This window comes from Rhinolophus ferrumequinum, chromosome 19 (assembly GCF_004115265.2).
Source record: "Rhinolophus ferrumequinum isolate MPI-CBG mRhiFer1 chromosome 19, mRhiFer1_v1.p, whole genome shotgun sequence".
NCBI lineage: Eukaryota > Metazoa > Chordata > Mammalia > Chiroptera > Rhinolophidae > Rhinolophus > Rhinolophus ferrumequinum.
Genome location: NC_046302.1, coordinates 8,819,212 through 8,846,528, shown reverse-complemented (window position 1 = coordinate 8,846,528; position 27,317 = coordinate 8,819,212). Strand labels below are relative to the sequence as shown.

Here is a 27,317-nt window from a genome sequence, read left to right as displayed (position 1 = left end):
TTGGTATTTATTCTAGCTCTCCGGGTGGCAGCCCTCTGTGACTTGAATTCCATTATTTGTAAAATGATTCATAAGGAGTTGCAATGGAATATTTTAGAGTTTTTAAAATAATGAGGGATACATTTTAAAAATCCCTACACTGCTGTAAGTTCCAGAAATTATTCACAAGTTTATTATAGCAAAGAAAATGGGCAAAAGAAAGGGGGTGGGTACAGGACATGACACACAAGAAAAGAAGGCAGAGAAGGGAAAAATCAAGAGGCAGTAAGTGCCTGGTAAACTTTCTACAGCAGGAAACAGCAGTGCGTATTACAGCTGTTACTGAATAAGTACTTGTTGGAATTTCCAGAGATGACCAAACAAACATCAAGAAGGAAGTGGATTTTTTTTTAAGTTTTACTATGGAAAATTTCCAACATGTACAAAAGTACCGAGAATAATAAGAGAACTACCACACAGCCTCAACAGTCAATCAATCACTCATGGCCAATCCTTTTTCATTTATATCTCCCACTCTGCATTATTCTAAAGCAAACTCCAGATATTATATTATTTCATCTCTAAATATGTCGGCACACATCTCTAAAGCAAAAGAATGGGAACCAAGATCTATGCCTAGCTCACACGGTGGCAACCCTCTGTATCTTCAATTCGATACTTTGGTAAAATACGATTTTTGGAGGATTGAAACGGAATTTAAAAAATAATCACAATAAAAAAAAGGAGGTGATTAAATTCTCATAAGGCTCTCCAGGAGGGAAGCTCACTTTATAAATCCAGATCGGCGTTTCATCCCCCAAGGGCCCAAGGGACAGCTCGAGGACGCTTCCTTTCAAGGCTGGGACCTCAGCACGGCCCGCGGGACCCTGCCTTTTACGGCCCTGGCTGCCCTCGCCCCGCCCCTTTCCCTGCAAAGTCTCCGCCCACTGGGCCCCAGCAGGCCCCGCGCGCCCTCGCCGCTTCCGCGTAGGCAACTGGATGCACTAGGCCTGGTTCGGGAGCGCGCACGTCGTGCGTCCCGGCTCTCGGGATTCTCGCCTGGCGCCTCGGGGAAGGGCCAAGAGTTTGGTCCACCATGTTCTTCTCTGCGGCGCTCCGGGCCCGGGCGACTGGCCTCGCCACACAGTGGGTAAGGAGGCTCGGAATGAGCCCGAGCACTGCCGCCGCCCTTCTCCCTCTCTCTTTGCCTTCATTTGTTGTGAGCACGGGAGAGCCCTGGGCTTGGACTGGCCTGCAGGCGGCGGCAAGGGCATTGCGGCCTTCGCCCTCTCCCCGGATAGGCCGCTGCAGCTCCACCGCGAGCAAGGAGCGCCGCGGGAGGGTCGGCAGATGTAACTGCGGCGGGTGCATGGCCTTCCCCACAGGACTGTGAAGTTTACGCCTAATTTGGTAAAGGAGGGGCTGCTCGGTGGTCTGTTGTATCTTGTTTTCGCTCTAGCGCGGAACGTAACGCCTGTCCTAAGTCGGCCAGATCTGTTTCCAATATCCCCGCTCCGGAAGGAAGCACCTTGCATATCAAGCCTATTGACCTTGTCAGATTCAGCGTACTGGAGAGAACTCAGGAATTGTAGGCTCTGGCTTGCTTGGTTTATGAGCCTTTCCTTGGGCCAAGAGAAAAGTAACCACAGTACTTCATTTACTGCAGTTGTGCTCTTCATATGGGAAGAGTTTGGTAAACCTATCGAATTTATGAACGAACAGCACCACAAATACTGCATAGCAGGATTTTAGTTTGGTCTTTTGAGATCCAAGTACATCTCATTTTAAGCAAGGAAATTGAATCTCAGAGTTTGAAACACTCAAGTTAGCTTAAAAATGCAGATTCAGAAATGACGATTATAACAGCATTTACTGGAAAGAAAGAAGCCTTTTTGTCCTTGCAGTAAAATAGAAAGGTTGAGCCAGTTTTCAGCAGAAGAGCGGGAAATAGTGCATAATAGCATGGAATGAGTTCAGGGTTTTAGAGTTAGACCCGAGTGTGCGTGGTGACTTCACTGCCTTTTCTAGCTTTGTGACTGGTTATTTTTCTCGCTTAGTTTCCTCAGTTGTAAAATGGGAACGTTTCAATTTGCAGTTTAGTTTTTTACTGAACGTTTGAGGTCTTATTGTGGGTCATACACTGCTGGACTCCAGGTAACAGTATGGATAATGATGACATTTGGTGACTACTTGCTATGTGCCAACCACTGTTAAATATTTACATTCTAAATTTCATTATGAGGTTAGTACTATTCCCCATATTACAGATAAGAAATAAATTTAAACAATCCCTGTTCTTGTATAGTTAATAGTCTCATGTAAGAGGAACTTTGAATTAAGGGAGATATCGTACAGTGTTAGAGTTATGAATAAGGTCAGTCAGTTTGGTTTGAAGGTGGTGTAAGATTTTTCCTGGAGACAGTACTAACAGATTAGCGATGAGGTCAGCCAATTGAGGAGAGGGTACTCTAGGTGGAAAGGACAACAAAAGAAAAGACTATTGATAGTTGGCAAGAAAAAGCTTGGTGGTATGAGAAGCTTCAAATACTGTTGCTGGACTCCATTGTTGGAAGGAAGGTGAGTTCCAAGATGAAATGAGAGGGGTGGGCAGGATCCAGATCTTGGAGCTCCTTGCATGCCATGCTAAAAAAAAATTGGCTTTATCTTAGAGGCAATGAAGGATTTCAGAGGAGCAGAAGGACATGGTCAAGTTTCTGTTTTGGATGAATCACTGTATGGGACTGAAGGTGGAATAGATTTGATTGGAGCCAGAGGTATGGAGACTAAATAGGTAAGAGGCTCTTGCAGAACCCCAAATGAGAGAAAATGAGGATCAGATCTTGTCTACCGTGTTTCCCCGAAAATAAGACCTAGCTGGACAATCAGCTCTAGTGCATCTTTTGGAACAAAAATTAATATAAGACTAGATATTATATTATATTATATTTATTATACTATGTAAGACCCGGTCTTATTTTACTATAGTAAAATAAAACCGGGTTTCTTATTAATTTTTGCTCCAAAAGACGCATTAGAGCTGATGGTCTGGCTAGGTCTTATTTTCAGGGAAACGGTAGTAGGAAGGATAGAAATATAGAACAGATAGATTTTAGTTTATTTTGTTTTTGAGGCAGAGAGGTTAGAGGTGCAAATTGAAAATCAGTGTTAATTAAAAAGAAAATAACTTCACGTAGTGGAAGAAAATTTTAATCAAGTTTTATGTTTTTGCAGCTTCTCTTTTTTAACAAACATTACCTGTTACGTAATATGTGCTCAATAAATATTTGTTGAGTTGATAAGTTTAATTTTTATTTTTTTCTAGTTTAATTGAGAAATAATTGACATATATCACTATATAAGTTTAAGGTATATGGCATGATGGTTTGATTTATGAGTTTAATTTTTTATTACACAAGTAATACATTGTAGGAAAAACATAATATTAGCAACAGCAAATAGAATAAGCTCAAAAAATAAAAATCACCCATAGTCGCCTCTACTTGGAAGTTAACCAAATTGTTAACATTCTGATGTCTGCAATTAACAGACTTTACAGAATTTTTCTTTAATCAGATGATAATTGTTCAGTTCTGTAACGTGTGTTTTCCCATAACACATTTTGATCATCTTTCCTTATCAGTAAACATTTCTATATTGTCATTTTTAAGGCTGCATAGCATTACATTGTGAGGATGTTCTATAACTTATATAATTAGGCCCATCTTCTAACCTTTTACAAATAGTGGGATATCAGAATGACCTAGGAGAAATCAGGCAAAGTGTAAATAAAGAGGTCCCACTGATAAAATTCCTTTCCTAAAAGAGAAACCTTTAAAGAAACCATTTACATTTTCAAAGAAATTGCTTATTATAATTTCTGCTTTATTAGCTAGCTGCCATTTCCTTCAGCCACAGGCTTGTCAACTCTTCATTGCTTAAAAAATATAAAGAACTTAATAGGAAGTGGTTGGAATACACTCGTGTGACCTTCAGCCATATTTCTTAATCTCTTTGATCTCTATTTTTCTTTCTCTAAAGTGCAGTAATAGCCAATCAACTAATTGTCAAGAATTGCCTAAAATGATGAATTATGGAGCAATAGATACTCAGAATAGGTTTATTTCCTTCTGTCCTTCAGTAATGGCCCGGGGGTTTCTGTAATGTTGACATCACTGTACAACTCGTCAGTGCCTCACTCCCAAGCCACTACTTAGTTTAGTAGTGCTGACAGGGTTGTGGCATTTTTAAAGGACTGTGTTTTCAGTTTTAGAATTTTCATGTTTCTTTTTTAGTAGTTGCTATCTTTTTTTTCTCACAGCATTTTTTTTATCAGTTTCAGATGTACAAAACAATGTAATAGTTAGACATATCACCCCTCACAAAATGATAACCTCCCTTCCCCAATCTGTTGCCCCTCTGATATCGTATATATCTGTTGCAGTTCCATTGACTGTATTCCCTATGCTGTTCTCCATATCCTGTGACTGTGTGTGTGTGTGTGTATGTGTATGTATATATATAAAATTATAGTTGACATACAATATTACTCAGCTTCAGCTTCAGGTGTACAGTGCAGTAGTCAAGCATCTACACCATCCATGAAGTGGTCTCCCTAAATAAGACCTGTGCCCATCAGACACCCTACAAAATCTTTACAACATTGTTGGTTATATTCCTCAAACTGTCTTTCATATTCATTGACAATATTTTCCTTTATGTCCTTAAGCATGGTTGTAGCAGCTTTGAAATTATTCGGTAATCTCCATTCATTGTCTTTTTTCTTGAAAATGGATTGTGTTGTTCTTTTTTTTTAAGTTGAATAGTTTTGGATTGTATCCCGGACCTTGTGAATGATATGTCATAGAGGCTCTAGATTTTGTTAATTCTTCCAAAGAGTGGTGGTGGTCAAAGTGTTGCTGGCAGTTAACTTAATTGAACTCAAACTACAATCCAACTCCCTCATGGGCAGCAACTCACATACTGGTTCAGTTCTAGCAGAGCTGCTTGGAGTCTGCCACCTGTGCATGGAAGCATGGTTTGGAGTCAGTATTTGGGGCTTCTTCTCTCTGGCACTTCCTTTTCTGGGATTTCCCGCTATCCCATGCCTGTGATTGTCCCAAACTTTCCTGTGGTTCTTCAAGCCATTAGGGCAGCTGGTTTTCTCTTAAGAGTTTTAATTGCCTGGCATCATATAGACTGGGGCCTCCCTTCAGGCTAAAACATGTAAAGAAAGAAAACAAAAACCCTCATTTGCTTCTCCTAAGTATAGGCACCCCTCCTATACTGTGTGCACTTGGTTGTTCTCCAGTGCCTTCAGAAAGTTTTTTTATTTCCTAATTTTTTAAAAAATATATTGTCCAGTATATATAATATTTGAGTTATTACTCAAGGGTTTGGCTGGATAATAGCTACTCAGCCATACTAGAAGTGGAGGCATTTTTCTTTCTAAAGTTTAAGTTTTGTAGATTATTCCATTAGAGATTCTTAAACCTAATTTTGCGATGTCCCAGGGTATCTCTGTTTTGGTTTGCGGACTTGAAAGGAGTTCTTAAATTTTTTTTAAAAGGCATTTGCATTAGTTTTCTATTGCTGCTATAACAAATTATCACAAACTTGGTGACATAACAACACAAATTTACTATCTTCCGTCTTGAAAGCTAACAAGATCTGGTCAGACTCTCACATCACAGCACTCTGACCCTGCTTCTGTCATTTGTCACATATCCTCTGACTTTGCTCCCTCTTCTAAATTTTAAGGGCCCCTGTGATTTTTCTTGGGTCCACCTTGATAATTCAGAATAATCTCCCAGTTTTAAGGTCAACTGATTATCAACCTTAATTCCATCTGCAACCATAGTTCTCTTTTGCTGTGTATGCTAACATATGCACAGCTTCCTAGGATTAGGACGTGGGTATTTTGGGGGCATTATTATTCTGCCTGCTACAGCCTTAGACAGCTTAGGAGAAAGAGAAAATGAACAAATATTCAAGTTTATTTGGTGAGGTTCAGTATGCCACTATTGGCACACTACAGATTCACATCTTTATATTAAAGATGTGAACCTCAGTCTCCATTTCAAAGATACAGATTGCTGAACTTCCTGTGTCTTTGGGCATTGTTTAGTACCAGGCCGGTACATTGGGTAATCAATTATAGGTTCATTGACTATGTTGTTTTGGTTTTCCATTGGGAAACCTTGACTCACCATTTTTTGAGTCAGGTCAGGAAGCATGTTATAAACCAGTTGTTGGAAATTTCTTTCATTCAATAAACATTAAAGACCATGTTTAAACACCTTTTGCTTTGCCTTGTTGGAGAATGAAAGCTACTTTACCTGTGGAATATTTTGCTGGGTGTTATCCCACTTTGTAGGTGAGACATCTGAAGAGTCCCAGGCAAATATGCTCCAAATTATATAGTATGAGCTAAACTGGGTTTGTTTGCAGGTACTGTTTTTTTGATTTAAAAAAAAAATTTTAACCTACCTTTCTGAAGTTGCTTAAGTTTGCTGAGGGAAATTGGTATGCATGGTGAAGATTTAAATTGAATAGGTGCTATAAAGTGATTTCACTTTGCTTGGGGAAAAGAGATTGAGGTTCAGGGGCTTTAGAGGGATTAGAGGGGGAGGTTAACCTTGGTACTGATGGATGGGAGGGAGGTATAGGGTGACATAGTGTTATAGGTATAGGTAGCTCCATGTACAAGGATGGTGATGTACGAGAGCATAGCAGGGTGGACAGGGATAACTTGTGGAAGATGAGGCTGGAAAAGGTCGTAAAGCCTTGGTACGCGTATGTCATACCACAGACTTGAGATTTTATTCTGTAGGCAGTGAACAATTGTAAATAGATGAGTAACATAGTTAGATTGATTCCCACCAACTCCTCCCCCTGCCCCATCATAGTTTTAGGACAAAATCTCAGGATATGTAGAGAAGGTGAGATTGGAAGGTTATTGCAGCAATCTAGGAGAGAAATGAGAAGAGTTGGAACTGGGGATAGTCGCAGGAAAAGTGAAGTAGCAGGAAAGCAATTTGAAAATTGTTAAGGTAGAATGGGTAGGACTTGGTGACTGATTACATTGAGAGAGTAAGTGAGAGAAATGGGGACTCGGGGATGTTTTTCATTGTTATAATTTTTTAAGTCATGAATAGCAAGTTGACATCAAGATAAACAAAATGTAATTATAGAATCGCGTTTCTCTGCATAAAGAAGTGGGGATCAGTATAGTAGGCGAACATACTTGATAATTTCAGAGGTGAAAGGGTACAAAACCTACCTACTTGTCGAGTACATGACAGTTCTTTCTGTAGAGAAGCAATTGTTTGGCATTAAACTGCAGAATTACATAGCTATGATGGTTATTAAGTTTAATTTTATCAGGGTAGTAAAAGTATACATTTTGGGAAATTTTGAAAAATTTCCTTGTAAGTTAAGGTTCTGATGTTCTGAGCCATGATTTGCAACCCAGAAAAGTCGTTACTAACATCAGTTTAATGTGCTGATAGTAAAATAAAGACAAATTAGACTGTTCAGAATTCAATAGCAGAACATGATTTTATACTTGTCTTAACCATTTTATAATACAGCACTTGGAATACTGCACACAATTTTATTCTTTCCCTCAAAAACAACATAATCAAGGTAGAATATGTCTTGAAAATGGTAACTGAAATCCAGTGAGTGTTTCAACTCCTGAATGAGGTTAGACTTACAATACTTTGGCTTCCTGAGGAGAAGGTTCAGAAAGAGGAAGTGAGGAATAAATCACAAAGAAGAATGAATGAGTAAAAAGACTTGTTAACTCAATTACAAAATAGTAGTTGATGCTTAAAGAAAATACTGTGGAATCAAAAGAATGCAATTTTGATTCTAAGGGGATATCATGGTAGTACTATGAAAAAGAAAAGTAGGCAATTTGAAAAATACAAATAATGTCACGCTATGTTCAGATGGTTATATTTGTAATGATATGTAGTACGTGTCTAATATTTTGAGGTATGGAGAAGATAGTTCCTTATTGTCAGTGACTATTCCTTAATATTCCTCAGTACTTCCAAAGATCCTGAGTAGTAAAAGATGCCTAGCATTTCTTGTTCTTAGAGTCATTAGCATTTTGAAGATTATTCATAACATCCATAAACTGTGAGCTAGGATATAGATATCATATACCATAAAGTAACAATTCCCAAACTTGATCAAAAGAATCACATAGGATATTTTAAAAATACAGATGTTTGGCTCAGCCATAAAAAGGAATGAAATCTTGCTATCTGTAACAACATGGATAGACCTAGAGGATATTGTGCTGAATGGAGTTACAGAAAGACAAATGCCATTTGATTTCACTTGTATTGGTATGTGGGATCTAAAGAACAAAATAACAAACAAAACAAAACAAACTCATAGATACAGAGAACATTGTGATGATTGCCAAATGGGAGGGAGGTTGCAGGAATGGCTGGAAAAGGAATTAAGTAAAAATTGGTAGTTACAAAGTAGTCGTGGGGATGTAAAGTATAGCATAAGGAATATAGTCAATAATGTAATAGATATGTATAGTGTCAGATGGGTACTAGGTTTATCGGGGTGATCACTTCGTAAATTATATAAATGTCTAATCACTATCTTCTATGAGTACAGCTGAAACCAATATAATATTGTATGTCAACTGTAACTGAAAAATAAAAAAAATGTTGAAATTTGAAAAATACAGATACTGGGCTCGTAATAGTGGTAGATTTATTAAATTTTAAATAAATATGTGCTTATTTGAGTATTAGTCGTAGGACTAGAAATAAGGCAATTTAAATGTATATAGCATTTGTTTGTGTTTGATTTTCAAATTTAAAAAAGTTGTGTTTAAGTTTGACTAGTTAATTCTTTAGGCTGAAAGCTCTCAAAATCATTTAAACTTTTGAAAATGAATATTTATAATCAACTCAATTATTTAGGTTCTTTGTTTTTGAGATTATTGAGGCCCATTGTTTGGCCTTTTTATTTCCTTCAGTAGCATTTTAGGACACAAGAAAAAAAGATAATTGGAAACTAAAATGTTACTTAAGCACTTTAACTTAAAGTGCTACTGAAGTGTTACTTAGTTAATTAAAGCTCTAATAATAATAATAATAATAATAATAATAATAGTGGCTAATACATGAATACTTACAATGATAATGTGCTAAGCACTATCTCATTTAATCTTTAACAGTTTAAGATAGGCACTGCTGTTACTTTAAAGATGAGCAAACCATGGAGAGCAACTTTCCCAAGATTACAGTAATTAGTGAAGATGAATCTGAACCTAGGTCCACTGACTAATATTTGGACATTTCATTTCTGTGAAGTATTTCTGTCCTTAGGATAGTTGAGTGTTGTTTGTATATGTATTGGATTTTATATATCTAAAGAATGCTTTAAGTTGTTTGGTCAAGTTGGCTGAAAATAATTATTACTATTATTGCCATTAATATGGTTATCTTAATCTGTAATGCTCCTTTAATATCTGGGCTGTCTGTGTAGCTTTTCTATAATAGAAAATTTGGCCAAATTTTACTTATTAATTCTCTCATAGTGCTAGGGGGATAAATCACTTATATTTCTTTAATTTGAATTAACATTTTTAAATTATTGATGGAACTTTACTTGGAGGGCATTTGTAGAAGCCCTTTTATGTACATTTGCAAATATAACAAAACTTAATTTTAGTGAGTAAGGCATGTACTCAAGTCAGGAAAACCTGTGTTTGACTTTTCATTTATTTAGCTGTGTGGTCTAGGGGAAGCATTTTCTACTTGACTATTGCAAAGATTCTGCTATACTTCATTTTTTTTCACTTTCTAAATTTTATTTGGTCTGTCAGGCTAGACCATTATCATCTTTCTTGGAGAATAGAATGTCCTCAATTTATCTAACACTGTAGTGGGCTTTTAGTATGTTTTAGACTACGAAAAATGTTGTAAACAAATTTGGTTGGTACTAAGTAAATGAATTACAGTGTTTGTAAACTTTGTAGCACAGTATCTGAGGCAGAGTAAGCATTTGTATTTATTTTCATCCTTGAAATAGATTTCACAGTTAATATAAACCCATCTACTTTATTAAATTAAAATTCATTAAAAAACTTATTTCTCAAGGATTTTTTTAAAATGTAAAAATACCTACTCAGTGTATCATGGACAAAGACTTTTAAGGGAGCTTTTAGTTTTCTCTGCGTATCTTGGCTCTAGACAGCTGTAAGAAATGGTCTTTGCTTGAGCTGATGTTGGGGGAGGCTGTAGGTAATAAGCAAGTAGGTACTGGTGAACAGAGGGAAAAATGTACAGAAGAAACCAGTATCACTGTTTCTTCACCATATGTTTCACATGTGAGTTGTGACCCCTGTGCAGGTACACGCATATTTGGGGATTTTAACTATAAATGGGGTGGTCTAAAAGGTATATTCCTTGCCTGAATTGATTGCTCATAAAGGAACAGACTTTTTCAGTTGCCTGGCCCTAGTCCTTTCTTTCTGATTAATTAGGTTAATAATTCTGTCAGTTTTGTTTTACAGCTTTATTAGTTAAGTTCCCCTGGCTGGATGTAGCCTTTTATAGTGCAAATGTCAGACAGAATTGAAAGGTGAGCAGAGTTAGATAATATTAATGTCGAACAACAGATGAAACTAAAAGAAAGAAAACATGGGAAAAAAATCCTATTCTTGGGGAGTGGTTGGAGGAATGTAAAATTTTAATTTTTGTCACTTGAGCTATTGGTATTGATACTGCAAATGGTGGTAAAAGAGAAGGGTGAGTAGAAAGAGCAGAGGACTTAGATTGAAATGACCTGGGCTCAGAATCCATCTGTCACTAATTGCGTGGTGTAGGGCAGATGACTGTTTCTGAACCTGTTTTTTAAGAGTAAAATGGAAGTAACTAACCATAGGTTTTTGAGGAGTCAAAAAAGACATGTTGAAGTACTCAAGGTTACTTGAATCCAAATAAAACACTGCCACTATTTGCCTGCTGTACAGCTCTGTTCCTTCTGAAACACTGAAAAAAAGAATAAGCTAGAATTGGAACCCACTATGAATTCTGTGGTGTACATTAGATAATGTCCTTGTGTATTTAAAAAAATTACTTGAATTTTCTTTTGGAGTTCACTGAATTCAATTGGAATTCATTGAAGTACATACAGACATTTCAGAGTCTAAAGGGTGGCAGGGTAAAGCTTAGTTTACTCTTCGAATCAGTCCAGCCTAGCTACGCAGCTAAATTGTTTTCTTCTGGTTCTAAGACCTGTTGGTCCTGGAATGCCTCTTTAAAGTGAAACTGAATTCAGATGGTCCATTAAGTAGTGTAAGGGTGTTAATTCAAACTTGGTATCTTATTCATTTCTTTATTGAAAGTGTTTGATGTAAATATTATAATGAATGTAAAATAGGTGAAGTTCTTAAAAATATCCAAAATACAGCAGCTTTGAAAACGGCCATGCACTAACTTGCTATGAATAAGTTTATGCCAAATGAAAAAAAAGAGGGCTGATATTTATCTGTTTACCCTATTTTGTTTGCTTTTGTTTTATACGCAAATTATCTGAGCCCTTTTTCTACTATTTTGAAGAACTGGGCTTCAGACATTGAAGTTAGGGTGCTCAAATGCTATGTTAATAATGTATACATATTTAGGATTTCTGTAGGAATCAAAGAGTGGCATTTACTGTTTAAAATTTTTTTTTAAAATACAGGAAATAGCTTGTTTTAAAAAGAGCATGTACATGCATTCTTCTCTCTAAATAGGAGCGTAGTGAGCCAAGGGAGGCAGGCCTTTTCCATTTCTAATCTGTTTTTTCTAGAGCTGTGATATCAGATAGTTCCATTTAAGGGGCTGATAATAAGATCATGACCTTTGTTGTCATTAGCCCTAAGATCTAATGTGAGTTCTGGCACTAGTGGTGTGACCTTGATAAGTGTTCATATCTTGTTTAAATCTCTATACCCACCCTTTATGAAAGTTGTATTAAATAATACGTAAAAAGCTTAGTGCCTGACATGGACTACTTCTAATAATAATAGTTAATGGTAAGTAATAGTAATACAGTATTTACTGCATGCCATGCAAAGTATTAAGCACTTTACATGGATTATCTCTTTTAATAATCACAACCTATGTATTAGGTTGATGCAAAAGTAATTGGAAAGTGGCTGTGGAGCTGGGCTTTTACAATTTTGCTAAATTGTTTCTCTGCACGTAGGGTATTTATGGAATCTTAGATACCAGTGATATAGCCTAATTTCTGGGGTGTTAGAATGTGAAAAATTTGGTTTTTAGAAACGAAGAAATTGACACTTCCTATTTGGTGTCGGTCCTTTCAACATCACAGTCACCATCAACAGTACAATATTTTTAAAATTAGTTTGGTAACATTAGGATGATTTGGATTGGGGAAAGGTCAGCTAGAAACTGATGAGTAATGCACAGACCTGAAATAATGCCTGAAATAGAGTTGTGGTAGTAAGAGAGGAAAAAGACTAAAGACTTCATTGGTTTTTAAAAATTGAAATGTGATTGATACGTATACATGGCCCAAAATTCAAACAGTATGCAAGGGGAGACACACACACACACACACACACACACACACACGGTGCCAAAAAATGTTACACATTTTAAGAAAGGAAAACTATTAAAATTGTAATATTCAATATATACCGATAACAAAAGATGAATACAAGTTTGACTTCTGCAATTACAAGAGATGCTCAAAGTGGTTACCATCAGCGTCCAGACACTTCTGATTACGGCGAACTACTGCTTGAGCAACGTTGACCTAAATGTTAACATCTCTTAAAATGTATATACATTTTTTTGGCACCCCTGGCATATATAATAGTAAATTTAAAATATATTAGGAGTGAGCAATAGAGATAAATGATATATATTACGGTAAATATATGTTGTGTATATTAAAGAGTAAATTTTCTTCCCTCTCCAGATCCTTGGTCCCATTCTCTAGACAGCCAGCCACTGTTAAATTGGTTTCTTTTATAATATCTCTATATTCATCTAATTTATTCCTTTACTCCTTATATGGTGTTTTCTATATTATAATATTTTCTATATTTAAAAAATTATTAGGACATGGAGATGGGGGTATTTATAGATTTTGACCTCCTTGTCAAGAACTGAATTGAAGGCACTAAGAGGGCAGCCAGTTGGCTCAGTTGGTTAGAGCGCAGTGCTCATAACACCAACGTCGCCAGTTGGATTCCCACATTGGCTAGTGAGCTGTGCCCTACTAGAGTTAAAACGACGACTTGACCTGGAGCTGATGGGTCCTGGAAAAACACTGTTCCCCAATATTCCCCAGTTAAAAACAAAAACAAAAAACTGAAGGCTGTGAGATTTTACTCTATTTGCAAGCTAAGAAGTTAACTGGCCTCAGTTTCATGGATGCTTGCTGAGATTCCTGGGTCAGAGAGAACTTTATTACTCAGGGCACATGAGGTAGCATGGGCTTCATGTTCATGTTGGTTCCCTTTGACCCTCGAATCCCTTGGAAGTGATATGGAGCAGACCAGGTGACTGGAGTGCATCACACTGAGGAACCCAACCCCAGCTGCAAGAAAACGTGCCCAACCTTTGCCTCAGTGAGACATTCTCTGCAAAACTCCTTGAAAAGATAGTCTGGAACAAAAACTTGTTAATGCCTAGTGCCTCTGCTCAGAAGATGTGCAGAAACTCGGGACCCATGGAAAATACCAGCACTACTTTTTCCTCTTTCCCCATTTTAGGTAAAAATGAAATTTATATGTTAATTTCAGTGGGGAGAAAGGAAGTGGTATTTTTCAACTATCTAAAATACACTTTCACAAGGAAAATTAACAGTCTTATGTAGATACAAATAATAAAAATAATTATGTGCAGATGCAAGAAACAGTAAAATCTGTTCTTTTGTGTCAGTTGACAGTGACTGTTAGAGTCAACTAACAAAGCATGATTTTAAGTTATCTGTTCTTAAAATGCAGTTGTTTAAATCTTCCATTTTTCAGTTCTTAAATGTTTTATCCCATGTCAGCTAAGCAGATGTGATAATGCTTTAGCAGGTTATATTGTACTTTCAGAGAAACTTTATTATTTGAACCTCAAAACACTTTAATAAGTAAATATCCCTGTTTTGCAGGTACAGAAACTGAGGCTTAAAAAAATTAAGTGACTTGTGCAAGATTACATGTTAGTAAGTGGCAGAGTGGTGATCTAAAACAAATCTTAAGAAAAAAAAAAGTTAATCTGAAACACCAGTGTTTTTTTCTATAACTTAGCTGCTTTTTCCTGACTGTTCTCAATCAGTAATGTGTCTTCAACGATTTGGACTTTAAAACATTTTATTTTGAAAAACAAGTGTCTCTGTGCATGTGTTTGTGTGTATAAACTTTTGTGCATATTCAGAATTACATGTCAAAGAGTGCCTCAATATAAAATTTCCAATATGTAGTAGCCACAGAGGCCTAAAGACCAATTTTCAAGATTATCTCTGTATTTTTTAATGTTAAATAAAAGTATGTTAAATAAAAGATCCTGGAATAATGAGAAGGGGATCAAATATTGACCCAAAACTGAAGCTATTCTAATTTAGAGATTGGTGATGTTTAATTTGATGTACAGGGAAATTGGAAAGAGAAATAAGATTAACAGTAGAGGTGGTAAGTTTTGTACGTAATGAATGTTTTGTTTTAAATGAGTTTTTTGTTTTTTTCAGTTTGTCAGTTAATCCTTGCTAAATAGGAAACCTGGAAAGTAGAGAAAAATGTAAAAAACAAAACAAAATAAGAGGTGCTTATAATCTTGTTATTATGAATAACAGATAAACCCTTTTAATTGTTACAGCCTTCCAGTCTTTTCATTAGTGTCCATAGTGAATATAATTGGGATGGCAGTTTGTGCTTTTTTGTGTGTATTTTGTTTAACCCTCATTATTTTCCAGTTATGACTGTGGCACAAATACTTCTTTCTATGTTATTATATTTAGGAAATATAATTGTTAGTTACATAATATTTTTGTTGGAATTGTTAGTATTTATTTAAAACCTCCTGGTGCTAGGCTTTTTGGTTGCTTGTATTTTGCTATAACAAACATTACAGAAAACATTTTTATATAAACCATTATCCTCATACTATTCTTTAGGATAAATTTCTAAAGTAGAATTACTAGGCTAAAAGATGGAAACTTTTTTTAGTGTGTCCATACACCATGCCAATTAACTATCCTAAAAGACCATCAATTTTTAACTAATGTATAAGCATGCCCACCTCTCCATACCTCAACAGAATTGAATTATATTAAAAAAAAAATCTGCTAATTTGATAGTTAGAAATGTTTCATTTGTAATTGCATGTTTTAAGTTACAAGTTTATTAACTTTGAATTCTGTGATAGTTTTGTTCACATTTATGTGCATTTATGATCTCTTCAAGCTGTTAACTTTTTGTTATTAAATGTGTATAAGATTCAAGTCATCAGCATAGAGTTAATAGCCGAGAACAGATTAGCTCTCAGGCAAAAGATCTATAGAATTAAGAACATAGGACAGAACTGAGCCTTGAGAACACCCACTCGGAGGAAATGGATAAAAAGCCAGTAAACAGAAAAATGTTAGGGTTCAGTGGATAAAAAGCCAGTAAACAGAAAAATGTTAGGGTTCAGAAGTTAAGAAACGATTGGATACTTTTCTTACTCTTAAATTAATCCTTCCTTATTTTATTATGAAGTCTTGTTTTCTCTCACAATTTAGTTAACTCACTAATGTTACTGAGCAAAAATTGTCCTTTGATTTAAAAAATATATACTATATCTTAGGTAAAGTGGGTGCAGGTGCTGTCTTCTAATTTTTAGTTTCAGTTAATGTTTCAAAACTTTATGCTGATATTGTTCTTACAGTATTACTTGGGCATTGTGGCCTCAGTTTTATGTTTTCTCAGTCCTTGTTCTGGACAGGCAAATCAGGGATATAGGCATAACCTTGTATTTAATTCACAGATAACTCTGAAGCAATTTGGGAGAAATTGAATAAAAATATAAGAACATAAATTGTCTTCTTGATATGTGTTGCATAATTTTTTAAAAACTTACATTTCAGACACAAAAGAAGAAAAAATATAATAAACACTATGTATCCACTTGCTGCCTAAGGAAAAAAACAAACACAGTCGAAGCCCTCTGTGCACCACTAGCTGATGGAATTCTCCCCTCCCCCATTATCCTGGAACTGATGTTTATCACTCCCATATTTTATACCTGTGTCTCACATTCTCTACCTGAGTCTTTCCTTGTTAATTAAAGGAAATGTTCTATGTAAACTTACTTCTTTAATGGAAATGTTATTTTTGGACCTAGGGGAAAGTTAATATATGATTGTGTTCTATTATTGTCTTTACTTCCTTCTCTGTTATGTTTGCCGCCTTTGAATTATCCAACTCTTTCCCAGTCCATGCTTGATTTAATCCAGTGTTCTGCCATCTATGGTTAGGCGAACCCAGAAATCACAGGATTTCTGTTTGAATAATAGTTGAATTGCTTTTGGGAGGCAGTGAGGGTGGAGAACGGAGGGATGGGGGGAGGAGCAACAGGGCAAAGAAAAATGAAATGAGGTGGGGAGGGTAATCAAATGGATTCCTTTCAAAACAATTGAGTATGGTCAGTCTGCATAGCATCATAAGCAGCTTTCTGGAACTAATGTTATGGCTGGAGTTTCTAAATTAGTAAAGAATTGAAAAGGAGGATACAGTTGACTCATTTGTACAGATTACATGACTCATTTGTACAGAATGAAAACATGTTTATGAAGGTCCAGACTTAATGTAAGCTGGGATCCAGCTTAATTCAGACAAAAGTGAAAGGCAGTAAGTTAATGGTACATTAACTCTCCAGATATAAGCCAACAGAGTATCGTAGAAAGGATAACACAACTCAGGAGATCTGGGTTATGGTCCTGGTTCTTTCACTGACTGTTATGTGTGACCTTAAGCAAGTGAATAACCTTACCTTTGGATCTCCATTTTTTATTCCTTTCCTGAAATAGAATGGGCACGTGTAGGGTAGTAGACCAAATCTCTTAAAATCTTTTACTTCTGTAAGTTGATTCTGTTGTTTTTAGTTATGGATCTTAAAGTATTTCCATATGAAAAATTTCTTAAGGTTTGTGATTTACTAAATTTTCTTAAAATTTTAGGGAAGACATACAAGGAATTTGCATAAGACAGCGGTGCGAAATGGAGCTGGAGGAGCTTTATTTGTGGTAAGTAATTACTTAGATTTCTTCAGAATGAAAAAACTTGGAAATTTGGGTAAATCTGTTGTAATAATCCAAAAATATCTTAAATACCAGTGTCTTTGGTGTATCCTGGCCATTGTGGAAATTTAAGTAGAGCTAAATGAATTTACTGCATTTCAAAAGACGTGTGATTTCAGCTGAACATCTCTAGTTTAAGTTGATACCAGGGCAACTCTGGGAATAAGAATTTAGATTATTATTTGGTGAAAGTACTGTGAGCCCTAATCTGATTTTACATTTTGGGTTCTTAAAAATTAGTCATGTTGGCTCACTGAAGATTCTGAGGGTGCAACTTGGGGAATTCCAAAATGGCACTAGTTTGAAACTCAAAGATTTTAGCAATAGAGTGTATACTTTGGTAGTTGGCCTTTGTATTTTTGATTTTCAGGATTTAACTATAGGGAGAGGTCAGTGAGTTCATGCAGCTTAAATGCACAATTCAGAAAGGATAAGATAATGTATCCCCTTTCTCTGATAAGGTACAGTGTTCAGGGATTAATCTGGTGGTGTTTAAAGGCAATTTAGTGGACTTGTATGATTTCGAGTTAGTGGTATAATTTTGTAAACTGAGTTATTTCCAGGCTGAATCTTAATAAGTAAGTTAGCCATACTATTGATAGACTCCTGTTTTACATTTTATCATCTGTGTCTAAAAACATCAGATTTGCCACATATTTTGAGATCATTGTCCAAAATTTCCATTTTCTTTCCTCTTTTATGTCTTTAAAAAAGAACTCTTGAGAGTTAACACACTGAGGGATTCAGTTCCGTGTTCACCCTATATACAAAACATTAATCGGTGTAAGTGTTAATCTCAGTGTGACTCATTTGATTTCCTGTTGACATGCCATTTCTTGTCAGTTTTTAAAGAGGGCCTACTCTTTTATGGAGAAAAAAATAAAGCTTCTTGTTGTTGGCTAGTTTCTGTAATGTGGAGAAGATATGCTGCTTTTGTATCTTTCCTAAAGTACTGAGTCCCTTTGACGGTTTGATACACTCTCTTTTGGAAAAATGCGCGTATGTTCACACTCAAAATTGTCTTAAATTTCCTAAGGCTTCCAATAATTGGTAATGTTTTGGTAATTACATTAGCAGATCCTGTCCTTTAATCAAGTTGGGTAACCCTTTGGTTTTTGGTCCTAAAGCTACTTCTCTCAATAAATGGTGATTTCTAAAATTTTGAATTCTGCTAACATTACTTTGTTAATCATACTCATCGGTTGTGTATTTAAAAATTAGTTTAGTCATTCTTTTTGATGCAAGGATAGATTGATGTATATCATGTTGAAAATAAAATGAAAAGATTAAACGATCAGTAATAGTATAGTAATGTGCAAAGTTATTTACCTTTTGAGGGAATTTTGATAATTTTGGAAAACATTTTGTTCCCTTTGTATAGCACAGAGATACACCTGAGAATAATCCAGATACTCCATTTGATTTCACACCAGAAAACTATAAGGTATGACTAAATTATAATTAATGCACAAAATATTTGGCTGTCTTCCAGATGTATAAAAACAGGTGCTTTTTCTTTGATACAGAGGATAGAGGCGATTGTGAAAAACTATCCAGAAGGGCATAAAGCAGCAGCTGTACTTCCAGTCCTGGATTTAGCCCAAAGACAGAATGGATGGCTGCCCATCTCTGCTATGAACAAGGTACTGAATTCATTTTTGCCTTGGTTGAAAAAGAGAAGAGGTTGTGTATGGTAACTTCCTTATGTAGAAAGTCATCTGACAGTCACTATATATATGTGTGTGTGTGTGTGTGTGTGTATATATATATATATATATATATATGTCAGAATATGAGTTTGAAGTCCTTTAATCCTTCATGTTTCTTCAAATTGCATATGTGCTTTTGTTGGTTCCCTTAATAATGCAGAGAACTGAAAGGGAAGAGCTTTTTTATCCTTGCAGGAAATAGTAAAAGCTTTATTGTGAAAGAGGTTTTCTTCCCACCCCCCCACCCTCCTTTCAAGAGAAATGACCATAATAAAGATAAAACATCCCCAATGTGTATAATTTGCTGTCAAGATATTCTGAAAATTAATGTGTGATTTAAACACTAGAATTACGAGGAAAAAGGATCTGCTCACAGCTAATGTGAATCTTTTTGATATTTTGCATCTTTGGCTACCACCTTTAACAAAAATTTATCTATTACATGGTATACAACAATTGATTATGGCAGCTTGGAATCAACAACCTACAGAAATGTTATGGGTGACCCATTTAAGTGAAGTTAGTCTATTCATACATCTTTATGATTCATTTTTTTCTAATTGTGTTTTCAGCCCTAATCCAAATATCAAGTTTAGTCATATTCTATTAATATAACTACATTTGTATGGTATTATGTTACAGTGTATAATTTACAAAGTGATACACAAAATCATATATTATTTGATTCTTAGGAGAATCACACAATAAGTCAATGTGATATAATGGAAAATATATTTGACTTCGAGCTAAGAGATCTGATTTTTCCCCGGACATACTTCCTCATCTGCATTGAAATTTGTGAACTAGGGAGATCTCTTCCAGTTGTTATGCTTTCTAAGTGATAAGAGCTGGGAACCATTTCCAATTCAGTATGTTTTCTACTTGACTGACTTTCTAAATTTTGACTTCATTTTCTAAATTTTATGTGATCTGTCAGCCTAGACCATTATCAAGTTAATCTTTCACAGGTGATCTGTTATTGGATGTCTTTTGAGAATACGTTTCCTTTAGGTTCCCTGATATGAGAAAGGTCACATATTTGTCATCTGAAATGCCATTTAATGAGCTCTTCTTCCATGTCAAAACATGGATATATGCATAATTTTTAAGAATGCCAGATATCAAATCTTAAGACCTGAATAATGATATTTGATCACCTGGACCAGCCTTAGCAAACAGCTAAAATAATGTTGTTTCCCCACAGTTGCCCTGACAAAGAGAGTTGTGCTCAGATAATGAATCCCTTGGACGTGACCCCCTTCCCCCCATTGAATGTCAAAACAAGTATTTTCTGTAAATACCTTGATGTGAAAGGTAGGGAAGTACTAGTCTATAAGATCAGCTTTTGTGAAGGATGCTGCAATAGGAAATGGTGCGTGCGCGTGCGTGTGTGTGTGTGTGTATGTTTATAGATATGTAAACCAATGTAGGCTAGTAGGTAAACTTTGATTCTCAGCCTTTTTTCTGTCATCATACCTTTTGTACGCACTATATATCACCAGTAACCTCAAGGCTGTTTTGAAAAATTGGTGAAAAGTTGAAAAGTATAATTTAATTTATTGGGGTTTGGCCACCAAATTTTTGCCAGTTAGAAATTTTAAATTACAAAATATAAGAATTGAATGAACAAAGTAGAAATTCTTAATAGTGAAAGATTTAAAGATTTAGAGAAAAAGATCTTTTTGCATAGACAAGTGGGGTGACCATTAGCCTCTGTGCTCTGTGTGGTTTAAGTGTAAGATGTCTGCAAAAATGAAGGACTTGTACCTTGTAAATATCAACTACAGGTATATTTGCTGCTTTTGAAGAACTTTTCTGTCTTTACCAAATGGAAGCAATGTTGAAATATGCTTTTTATAACATACCTAAAGCTCAGTTAAAGATTGTAATTGTATTATTTAAAAATTTTCTAATTTTTTAGGTTGCAGAAGTATTACAAGTACCTCCAATGAGAGTATATGAAGTAGCAACATTTTATACAATGTATAATCGAAAGCCAGTTGGGAAGTATCACATTCAGATCTGCACTACTACACCTTGCATGCTACGAAACTCTGACAGCATACTGGAGGCCATTCAGAAAAAACTTGGTATGGGACACATTGTATTTATAACTTTTATGAAAATTAGAATTGTCTTTCTAGAGTTGACCTATTTCTACCTAAATTTTCCAACTTTTGCCATCTTACGGGACCTGTATTTCATGAGTAAATTTTTGTCTTACTGTTTGTCTTTATTTCTTCTTATTTTGTATTCTTTAGTTCTTAACCTCAAAAGCTGAATTTTTCACCTTATTTTTTCTAATTATGTTTGTTTGAAAAGCTTCTAGGAGTTTTAAAGTTTTCATTGTTTAGAAAATTGAGTTTTCACTCATTGTGATATCTTGTGGTATGTAAAAAAGTGACTATATTGTCCTTGTGTTATTCCAAACTAGCCTTGGGAAAAATAAGATCTGAGAACAATAAGAATGCTTCAGGAAGGGAAATTTGAAATATGATGTTATTATAGTAGAATTTACAAAATTAAAGGGTATTTTCCCACAGAAAACTGCTATTGTTGCATTTATAACTATATATATATATATATAGTTGAAATATATAAATGAAATGAAAAGGAGGTGCTTTTTAAAAAATTTTGTTGTTAACTGAATATAAAGTACTTGGATGTTGTAAATATAGTTGGGAACTATTGAAGTATATAAAACAGAAAGCTGAGGTTTGTTCAGAATCCCACACCCTACCTTCAAGGTACAAATTTTGATAATAGTTGAGTATATTAGTTTTAGGTTTCACATTATTTTAATTATTTTCATTTTTAAATACTTAAATACATCTGTGTTTGCTTTTTGTACTTTATTTTGGCTACAACATGCTTGTCTGCCACATTTTTCTATTATAACTTTAGTTATTCTGCAGTTACTTTCATGTGTACCTACCTTGCATACTTATCCTATTGTATACTGAAATTGTTTACAGGAAGTAGAATTTCTGGGTCAGATTTTTACCATATTTTACCAAAATGTCTTCCCTAAAGATGTGAGGATAGTTGTTTTCCTCAGTCTTAAGGTTTGACATTAGCCGTTTTCTGAGTTTTTGCCAGTCTGATAGTATGACTTATTTTAGTAGGTTAATTATCACAATCAAAATGAAAATTATACAGCCTGAAGCACTGCTGTATGACAACAAACACTGATGAGTCTCCTGAAATTTGGTTTTTAAAGGAACAAGTTCACTTGAGAAATCCTTGAATGTTCTAGTGTAATTATACAGAGTTGTTTTACTTAAAAAATTTAATGCTTCTAAATACTTTTTGTATACCTCTGTAATATGTTGGGTTTGTTTTCTTTTTTCTTCTAAACCATTGCTATTAAAATATAACCTGGTTCTCATGGTGATCATTTATATTTTTAGGAATAAAGGTTGGGGAGACTACACCTGACAAACTTTTCACTCTTATAGAGGTGGAATGTTTAGGGGCCTGTGTAAACGCACCAATGGTTCAAATAAATGACAACTACTATGTGAGTATTTCACTTAATATAAAGTTGTATGATGTCATATTTAACATCTTTGGTTTCCCATTTTATACATGTTGGTTTCTGAATTACTCAGGTAGAGGAATATGGATATATTCTTCTAAATATGACCTACATATCCAGAAGGTTTTTTTTTCTTCTGGTTTCCAAAGTTTATTATAAATCAAATAGAAAACGTTTCATAAAAATATGTCAGTTTTAGCTTCCACATTATTGTCCACCAGTAGATTTTTTAAAAAAATTATCTTTAAACATTTTTGCATTTAATTGCAGGAGATACTGATACATTTTTAAAACATTTAAATTATGAAAAATGTAATAATTTACATGTAAATACAGAAAATAACCACCAAGACTTCACAGTAATAATGTTTTCCCACACTTCAGTAAATTTATTATTATTATTATTTGTAGAAATAAGCTACAGATGTAGTAGGTAAACCATTCCCACCCGTACCAAAAGTCCTATTCCTTTCCAGTCATTCTCAGAGGTTTCCACTATCATAAATTTAGTGTGTATTCTTCCTGTACATGTTTTTAAACTTTTCAAATATATGTATCCAGCCATGCTAATATGTAATACTACATTGCTTGTTCTAAAAATTTTAGAGACAGTATCATACTTCTCTATAAGTACTATTTTAGCCAGATCTCACAAGTTTTGATTAATATTTTCATCATTTAGGTCTAAATATTTTTAAATTTGCATTTTGACCTGTGTTTTTTAGAAGTGTTCTTAATATCCAGGTGTCTGGAGTTTTCTGTTTTTTTCAATTGCCTGCTACCCTAATTATATTATGATTTTCATTCACAGTATTTTGTTAACTCATACTTCTTAGAAATTTGTTCATGGAAATTTTTTGAGACCTGTATTAAAGGTGGATTCTTCAAGAAGGGATTTGCTTTGCTACTCTCTTTGCTCCTGGAAATGCTACAGGCCCCAAAGAAGGCCCCTCTCCTTACACCTTCCCCATCTCCCTCAATGCATAAGATTCCAGGCTAGCAGTTTTTTGAGGGACAGTTTAATATCTAGTTACCCTTACATTGAGGGTATAGCTTTTTGGAGTCTTAATTTCATGTGATTTGGATGTCTCTTGTGGCCTGGGGCTTTGATTCTTGCTCCTCTAGGCTATGAAACCCTGAGGTCAAGTTTGCTTGGTATTCCACTTCTTTACCTGGGTTCAGTGTTGGCCTCTAGGTACTTACTTTTTTGTCAGTGTATTTAAAAAATTTTGTTTGTTTTTTATTTTACCTAGTATTTGTAGTTGTTACAACAGGAAGTTCAATCAGGGTAGTTATTCTGCCATAATGCCTCAAATAGATACGTATAAGTTTTTTTTTTTTGTTTTTTGTATTTTGAGTTGAAATTGGATTTCTTTGGCCTTTTAGATTTCTAAGGTATTTTCATTCTCTGTAGTGATTTTCTTCATTTTAATGATCAGTAATTTAAATTTCTTACCTGTTTCCCATACTTAAAAAAAAGTCCTTTAAAAATACGGCAACAGCTTTCCCTTTTCCCACATTTTTGTAATTTATCCATAATAATGAAGATCTCGATTTAAGCAGGAATTAGACAGTAAAGGCTTTGTATGAAGCATTGTAAGTCTAAATATAATAGCGTACAGATTTATCCAAGAACTAAAAATTCTTTCAGTTAGTAATGGTATGGTTTTTGTCAAGGCAGTTAACTTATAGATCTCAGTTGATGAGTGGATAAAATGAAATAGTCACATAAACTTTTGATTCGATCATGCTTAGGAAAAAAACAGCTATCAGTTTTGAGGATGGTTAGATAGATTTGAATATAGACTTAACATTTGATTTTATTAAGGAATTATTGTTAATTAGGTATGGTAATGGAATTATAGTATTTAAGAGAATTTTCTTATTCTTAGGAGGTGCCTGGCGAAGTATTAGGGGTGAAATGTCAGGATGTTTGCAGCTTGCTTTCAAATGGTACAGCCAAAAAAACTCCACATATTTGTACATAATGTAAATAAGGCAAATTAAAAATTGTTGAATCTAGGTGATAGGATTATGGGTGTATTCATGTGTAGTTTTCACATCCTCATAATAAAGAGTTGGGGGAGGAATAATATTGTTAGATGAGTTTAAAGATTTCTTTTAGCTATGAAATTCTGAACATCTGTTAAACCCTAAGCCGTTTGAAAGCAGTTTTTATTTTTATAAATGTCTAATTATTCAACAAATATTAAAGGCCTTTTAAGTGGCTAGTCAGTGAAGTATTGAATCGTGATTTCTCTAACATAGTACTAGGGTCCTATAAAACATTTTGTTACATACTTAACAGTTTTGGATGGAGAGAGGGGATACAATGTAGTCTAGGCATTTTTCTCTGAGTTTAATCTTGCTCATTCTGTTTCGATTGTCTTTTGATTAAACCTAGGTTGCAGCAGCTAGTCACACAAGGGTGTCAGTTTATGTGTTTTAATTGTATTTGTTATTTTAAATAACAGAACCCTTTCTTAAGGTAAAAATTTTACACCAGTGCACCGTGTATAAAATAATAGGGGCTGTTCTGGTTGAAATGGGGATTGGAGGCTCAGGATCATTAAATGTGTCAAAAAGAATTTTTTTTTTTTACCATTTCCTTCAACATTTAAGTGAATTTTGAAACAGGGTGAATTTCACCTGGGAAAGAAAGAAAAGATACCGCTGGGGTATTAGACCTTTAAGTTAGGGATGGATATTAGGCATCTACTTTTAAGTTAGCTGGTGCTAACTACTATTTTTCCACTTCAGTGTTTCTTCAAAGACATAGCATTTGTTGAACATGTACCACAGCACTGTTGTATTTTATATATTTTCTCATTTAATCCTCAGAAAAACTCTGACATAGGTTTACAAATGAAGAAACAAACTTACGGAGGATGAGTAACTTGTCTAAGATCCCTGGCTAGTAAGTGTTAGGGCCAGGACTCAAATGCAGAACTGTTTCACTTCAAAGCACTGTGTATTACCTCTTCAGCTACTGCTCTGAATATTGCATTTGGCAATATATACTATATATGGGAGCTATTTAGTTGCTGCTACCTTGGTTACTAACTTCTGATTTGACAGAGATAATAAACCAAGTGATATTAGGGATTTACACAGATTTTAATAGTAGATTAAATTTTAATATGACTATTTTAATATTTTTTTTGGCAGGAGGATCTGACACCTAAGGATATTGAGGAAATTATTGATGAGCTCAAGGCTGGCAAAATTCCAAAACCTGGGCCAAGGTATACTTTTATTTCTATGTAATGAATTTTAATGGTTTAACCTAAAGTAGTCTTTCACATGAACTTACTTTTTAAAACTTTATAGCCTAAGTTCCCACGTTGTGAGGAGCCTTGGATAGTATCCAAACCAGCCTGTCACCTCAAGCAAAAATTTTTTTTTCTTCTCTAACACTCTCCCAGATAGTCATCTGGTATTTACTTGAATGTTTATAAAGAAGGGAAATTTACTACATATAGAAATCTATTCCATTGTTTAAAAGTTCACATTGCCAGAAGATTGACCCAAAGTCTGTCTTCTTCTAATTTCTGACTAAAGGTCTAATTTGGCCCTTTGAACCAACACACGATAATACTCTTCCAAATGACAGCTTTTCAGTTACTTGAAGTAGTTATCTTGTCTTCTCCATATTTTTTTCTCAGATTTAATATCCACAGTCATTTCACTCTTTTTCCTTATATGACAAAGTTTTGGTCTCCTCCTTTGTAGGTTTTCTAGTTGGCTAATGACTTTCTTAATGTGATATACTTAAACTAATCACAGTATTTGAGAGATGTGCTCAGCATTGTGGGACTGTCTCCTTTGTTCCAGACATTATGATGGTAATAATGCAGCCTAATTACATCAACTCTCACTTCAGGTACATTACACCATTAATTGCACATATAGCCTGTTAGAATGCCTAGATCTTTTTCAGCTTAAACCCTGTTTATCCATTTTTCTTCCCTCCTGCACTTGTTTCATACTAATGACTTTTCTTTGAACTTTGAATTAAGTTCAGTTGAATTAAAACTGAACTTTTGCTGCTAAACAAACCCTGGTTTCATATCTAAGTGTTCACATTACTCAAAACTCTCTCTTAATACCAGCAAATGTTTCCATGGTTTTATACAATTGTAATCCTTTTGTAAGTATTTCTTTTTGCTTATATCATATAAAATTTCTTCCTCTCAACATAGATTTTAATAGTCTTATAGCATTCTAATATATTAAAAGAACTATGATGTGCTTTTTATTCCCATTTTAAGATATATTTTCCTACTTTTTGTTATAAATAACAATTCCCTGAAGGTGAATTACTAAATCAGAGGTTATGGAGTGGTTCTGTAGTCTGCACTCTAAAAGTATTCACTTGTTATTCTGGTAGACTAATAACACTACCTAATAAGAAAAAGAGGTCAGTTGGGGGTAACTGAAGTTTAGTAAAGGCAAGCTGGCCCCTATTGACTATTACTTTTTTCCCTAGGAAACATATACTACTTTTAAGACTTTAAATTGAATTTGCTTAAAGAAGTTTGGCATTTTGTTCCTAGTTCCTCACTTTCCTGAGCTACACTTATATTTTGGGGGTAAAACATTTCCATTGTGAAAAATCATTCTCCTTTATGGAGGCTATTTAAGTGAAGCATTTTGTCATTTAACATTACAATATCTTTCTTAGCCACTGGTCCTATCCCTTACTAACTCTTGCTTCAAATGTAAGCACCCTCCATCCCTGCAGAACAAAGTCCATAATATATTCC

At 34.8% G+C, this 27,317-nt stretch overlaps 1 protein-coding gene across 1 annotated transcript in view; it reads left to right on the top strand.

Annotated features, from left to right (window-relative positions):
- The first annotated feature begins 974 nt into the window (after positions 1–974).
- Positions 975–27,317, top strand: part of NDUFV2 (NADH:ubiquinone oxidoreductase core subunit V2) — a 31,302-nt gene continuing 4,959 nt past the window's right edge. Inside the window, exons 1-7 of the mRNA XM_033087520.1 lie at positions 975–1,129; positions 17,185–17,250; positions 18,686–18,748; positions 18,831–18,947; positions 20,935–21,103; positions 22,424–22,533; positions 25,720–25,796. Of these exons, the coding sequence (XP_032943411.1) occupies positions 1,076–1,129; positions 17,185–17,250; positions 18,686–18,748; positions 18,831–18,947; positions 20,935–21,103; positions 22,424–22,533; positions 25,720–25,796 (656 nt within the window). The 5' untranslated portion in view covers positions 975–1,075. The remainder of the gene's footprint in view (positions 1,130–17,184; positions 17,251–18,685; positions 18,749–18,830; positions 18,948–20,934; positions 21,104–22,423; positions 22,534–25,719; positions 25,797–27,317) is intronic.